This window comes from Triturus cristatus, chromosome 5_1 (assembly GCF_964204655.1).
Source record: "Triturus cristatus chromosome 5_1, aTriCri1.1, whole genome shotgun sequence".
Taxonomy (NCBI): domain Eukaryota; kingdom Metazoa; phylum Chordata; class Amphibia; order Caudata; family Salamandridae; genus Triturus; species Triturus cristatus.
Genome location: NC_140587.1, coordinates 21,033,097 through 21,038,930, shown reverse-complemented (window position 1 = coordinate 21,038,930; position 5,834 = coordinate 21,033,097). Strand labels below are relative to the sequence as shown.

The following is a 5,834-nucleotide window of genomic DNA, read 5'->3' as shown; positions in this document are numbered from 1 at the left end:
ATTAATTTTCCAAACAATAATAATGGTTATAACCTCTCTATGTCATTGATTATAATTGATTATTGATTATTACTTGGCCCCTCGCCACTGTTCCCTGGTGTTTTTGACTCCCCTGCCTCTGCCTGCTTTCCCGCCGCTGCTGCCCTGTGGCCCCACCCCCTGCTCAGCCCAGCTGCCGCCTCCCGACCTCTGATCCCGCCCCCTCCCCTTTATATAGCGACCGCTGCACGACGCGCTCAGCGGGCACGCCAAAGGCGCGCCTAAGGCAAGCCCGTCTGCGCCCGTCCGCGCATGGTCCGTGCTCAGTGACAGAACCCCTGGCCCCCGCGTACGCCACAACACCCGACGCTGCTACGATGCCAACACTGTCCATGCACTCAACGCCAGCCGATCCTCCACCTGCTTCCAGGCCACCCCGAAGTTCACCCATGGACCCTTCACCTGCTGCAAGTGCATCTACACCAGCCAGTGCACACCGGCAGGTCCTGCCCTTCCCACCAAAATAGGCCACAACAGTCTCAGATGCATACTACTCAACACCCGCTCAGTCCACAAGCAAACCGTCGAAAACTGGGACCTGCTCGATTCATCCTCCCTGGATGTCGCCTTCCTGGCAGAGACTTGGATGACCGCCTCCTCGGGGCCTGACATAGCCATAGCCATAAGGCTCCAAGAACATCCGCCATCGGAGGAGAAATCGCCATCGTCCACAGGAACACCATCAGAATTTCAACCTACATCGAAGACTCCTTCAGCATGGCCGAACACCTACACTTCCAGATCCACATCGATCACAACACCACCGTCAGAGGGACCCTTGTCTACAGACCGCCGGGACCCCGACCACAGCTCAGCGACTCCATCGCCTACCTCATCAGCTCGCACGCCCTCGCCTCCACAGACTACATCCTCCTCAGAGACCTGAACTTCCACCCCGAGAACCCCAATGACAGCAACTCCACAACCCTGATTGACAACCTAGCCAACCTTGGACTCAAACAGCTAATCATGACGCCTACCCACTCCGCAGGACACACGCTTGTCCCCATCTTCTCCGCCAGCGACCACGTCACCTTCAGCCACACCACTAACTCATCCAATCCGCCAAAAGGACCTCCTTCAAGGAACACATCGACAACAATGTACACAACAGCAAAGAGCTCTTCAACATCGTGAAATAACTCGCCTTCCCATCTCCAGCACGAATTACATCCCGCCGTCGCAAGAACTCTGCCACTACCTGGCCACCTTCTTCTACCGCAAGATCGCAGACATCCACAACAGCTTCGACACCCAGACACCGACGTCAGACGCCGACATCCCCGGCCCAACACCCACCGAACACACCAACCTCCTGCTCTCCTGGAACCACGTTAATCACAAAGACACCATCAAAATCATGAACACCATCCACTCCGGTTCTCCTTCCAACCCCTGCCACCACCACATCTTCAACAAAGCAAGCTCCATCATCGAACCCCAACTCCGAAAGATCATCAACAGCTCCTTCGAGACCGCCACCTTTCCAGAGAGCTGGAAATACTCTGAGATCAACGCCCTGCTCAAGAAACCTAAGGCAGACCCTAAGGACCTCAAGAACATTCGACCCAACTCCTTGCTCCCGTTCCCGGGGAAAGTCACTGAGAAGATCGTCAACAGGCAACTAACCGATGTCCTGGAGGAAAACAACATCCTGGACTCCACCCAATCCGGCTTCCAGAGCAACCACAGCACCGAAAGCGTCCTCATCACCACCACTGATGACATCAGGACCCTACTGGGCAATGACAAAACCGCGGCCCTCATCCTCCTAGACCTCTCGGCCGCCTTCAACACATTCTGCCACCACACCCTATGCACATGCCTCCATGACGCAGGGATCCATGACAAAACCCTGAACTGGATCACCTCCTTCCTCACCGGAAGAACCCAGAGAGTCCGTCTTCACCCTTTCAGATCTGAAGCCACCACGATAACCTGCGGTGTACCCCAAGGATCATCCCTCAGCCCGACCCTTTTCAACATCTACATGGCACCGCTCAACAACATCGTCCGAGCACACCACCTCAACATCATCTCACACGCCAACGACATCCAGCTAATCCTCTCCCTCACCAAGGAGCTGGCCACCACCAAATCCAACCTCCACAAGGGGATGTTGGGAGCTGCCTCGACACCCACCAACCACGCGTGCAACCTGAGTTTCATCCTGGACTCAACGCTTTCTATGGCTCAGTAAGTCAATGCTATGTCCTCCTCCTGCTTCAACACCCTCCGCATGCTTCGCAAGATCTACAGATGGATCCCGATCAACACCAGGAGGACGGTCACCCAAGCCCTCGTCATCTGCAGGCTGGACTACAGCAACACCCTCTACGCAGGAAGCACGGCCAAACTCCAGAAAAGACTGCCACGCATACAAAACGCCTCCGCACGCCTCATCCTCGGAATCCCCCGCCACAGCCACATCACCGTCCACCTGAGAGACCTGCACTGGCTCCAGATCAACACCAGGATCACCTTCAAGCTCCTCACCCATGCCCACAAATCCCTCCACAACGTTGGACCGGCAGACCCCAATGAACGACTCCCCTTCTACACCTCGAACCACCAGCTTCGCTCCGCAGACCTCGCCCTCTCCAGCATCCCACGCATCTGCCGAACGACCTCTGGCAGCAGATCATTCTCCCACCTCACTGCCAAGACCTGGAACACCCTCCCCATCCACCTGCGACAGACCCAGGACCTGCTGACCTTCAGGAGACTCCTCAAGACCTGGCTGTTCAATCAGTAGCTGCTTCACCCCCCCCCTAGCACCTTCAGGCCCTCACTGATGAGTAGTGCGCTCTATAAATGCTTTGATTGATTGATTGATTTAGACTAGTTTTCAAGTGGAAAGTACTTTGTGAAAACTTTTGAGTTTTGTAGTTAATGGTTAATTTATTGTATAATATGTTTTGTAAAGCTGTTTTAACTTATGTTTGCCCAATGCAATAATGTGCCTGATATTTTAATTGTGGTCTGAAAGATATGTTTAAGTGCTCATGAAATATTTGCATAAAAAGAGAGAATAACTGTGAATAAATACACAGGCCATGAGAATTCATTAACTTGACCCAGAACCTAAAATATTAACTTCATAATTTCAGCTTTGGTGACTTGTTCATACAAACATTCCAAAAGTGGCATTTTCAAAATTGTAATGGAAAATCTCACTCTACCATTAAAGAGAGTTTATCTTTGCAATTTCATAGTTAGCAAACATGATTAATTTACCTGCTCCCAATTAGAAATTATAACTTAGTAAATGCAAAGAATCCCCAATGTTATCCTATAAGAAGGGTAGGCCTAACAATAGTGAAAAATAAGTTTAGTAGTTTTTCACTATCAGGCCATGTACAATGTAAAAGCACATGATTATCATATAATCCTTGGGGTATCTCCGGGTTACCTTAGAGATGACATATTAAATAAAATGTGAGTTTAAGGCAAGGCTAAGGGTTTTAAATGTTAAGTCGAGGTGGCAGTCAAACTGCACAGACATGCTTTGTAGTGGCAAGCCTGAGAAAGGTTAAAAGGGCTTCTTTGTTTTTTCAATTTTATATAACATGAACTCAACTCAAAGTATCAGAGAACTTTACCTGAGCGCCAGTTGTATTACAGATGGGCACAATAATTTTTAGGCGCGGGGAGATTACAATCATTTGCCCAGAATCACAGGGTATTATTGAGTCTGCCGCTGAGACTCAAACCCAGTTCCCCAGCTGCAAGGTGGGCCACTCTAGCCGTTACACCACATCCTCTGGGTGGCACAATCAGCGCTGCAGGCCAACTAGTAGTAGTAAAACCACTGGAACTATGCTAGTACAGGAAGGACTCAAAATCATCCATAGTGGATGTCCTTAAAAACTATCTTTTATCACTGGATATTAAACTATAAATGACAATGTAAAGTTAAATGTTCTCTGGTGTTGATATCTGGCCTGAACAGAATGATGTAACATTTGGGAATGAACAAACAGCCTAGCAGTCCAGCGCTGGAAGCTAAGATGGCGAAGATCTCCACGGCCACCATGTACCTGCCTTTAGTGCTGACGTATGCAGGGAAGAAAGAGACCCAGACACTGCAGAACACCAGCATGCTGAATGTGATGAGCTTGGCCTCGTTGAATTTATCCGGGAGGTTCCTTGCTAAGAAAGCTACTATGAAGCTGGCAAAGGCCAACAGCCCCATGTAACCAATCACACAGTAAAAAGCTGTCACCGAACCCTGTCCACACTGCAAGATTATCTTCCCAGTCTCAGACTGTGTGTCATTGCCAGGGTGAGGTGGAGAGGTGAGTAACCAAGACACACAGATTGTCACTTCTCCCAGAGCAGACAAGAGGACAATAGAGCCGGACACCCGTGATCCCAGCCATCTATTTAATCTGCTCCCAGGCCTGGTGGCATTAAAGGCAATGACAACATTGACAGTTTTTGCTAAAACACAAGACACAGCAACTGTAAAAATGATCCCAAATGCAGCTTGTTGGATCAGACATGTCCATGCCGCAGGGCGTCCAATGAATAGGAGGGAGCAGAGAAAGGCCAACATTAGGGCGGTGAGGAGTGCATAGCTGAGATCCCGGTTATTGGCCTTCACTATTGGTGTGTCCTGGTGTTTGAGAAAGATTCCCAGCACTGCAGCAGTGATAGCAGAGAAGATCATGGCCACAGTGGCCAAAATCATGCCGAGTATGTCACTGTATGAGAGGAAAACAATGACCTTTAGGAAGCATCCAGCCTTCTTGACATCTGGCCACTGGTCCTCAGGGCACTGCATACAGTTTTCCATGTCTACAATAAAATTCAAACACAATCAGTCATTTGCACGGGTTCAAACGGTTTAGAAAATATTTTATTATTAATGCAAAAGTGACTCGTTAGGAAATTTTAGATGTAAGGTGCAGGGTTTGAGTTAGGGTCATGCTACTCAAATGAAATCACCTAATGACCAAACATTTCACCTCTTTTTGACATTAAATAATTTAACACTAGACTATGACCAGAAAAGAGGATGTGGATTGTTGGACTTGGCCCTTCTGGCGGGTTCACCCCCAAAACTTTTTGCAATTATCCTAGCTTTTTCCCTATGGAGTGTTAGTGGTTTTAGACCCCTAGGCACTTTAGCACGGTGTCCCCGTGTAAAGTTTGTGCAATCTGTGTTACATTGAGTGAGACTGACCTGCCCTCCCATAGGAATGCATGGGGAATGTGTGTGTCCATGGTAGTTCCTGATGCGTGGGGATTGCAGGCTCGAGTTTGGTATGTGCGAACTCGTGAGATTGCATGCTGCGCGATGATGTGTGCGGCGTTAGTGTGTCTAGTGTAGAAGTGTGTTAGAAATGAGGGGGCTCTGGTTGTGCCAGGTGTTAACCCACAACAAGCAGGGACCCTTTACTTCTTGTCAGGGCGAAGGATGACTCCCCAGAATAACCCCTGCTCACCCTCTAGGTGCGTGGCGCGAGCAGTCTAGGCTAAGTCTCAGGCGTACACGGTTAAGCAAATGCAATTACACATACAGTAAACCCCTTGCATGCACCACAAACGGACACCAATCAGGAAGTATATAAAAATAAGCTTTTATGTAGATTCAGCAGATTCAAATACAAGGCCCAGTAACGTTGAACTGATGGGGCCATAATTCTCAGGAATACGGTAAAGTTCTCTTTGTTACGGAAAGTTCTTTAGGCGGGCACAAGGTAACTGTAGGCCTCAGCGCACTTCGTGCTGAGGTGGCGATCGGGAAGCATACAGCAGATGACAGGGAAATCAGAACGTTGCGGACCCTG

The 5,834-nt window shown here is 49.3% G+C and overlaps 1 protein-coding gene across 1 annotated transcript; it reads right to left on the bottom strand.

Annotated features, from left to right (window-relative positions):
- Nucleotides 1-3,934: 3,934 nt before the first annotated feature.
- LOC146829980 (vomeronasal type-2 receptor 26-like) lies at nt 3,935-4,839 on the bottom strand. The gene has a single exon (XM_085604227.1). The coding sequence runs from the start codon at nt 4,835-4,837 to the stop codon at nt 3,935-3,937; it is 903 nt and encodes a 300-aa protein (XP_085460353.1). The 5' UTR covers nt 4,838-4,839.
- Nucleotides 4,840-5,834: the final 995 nt, after the last annotated feature.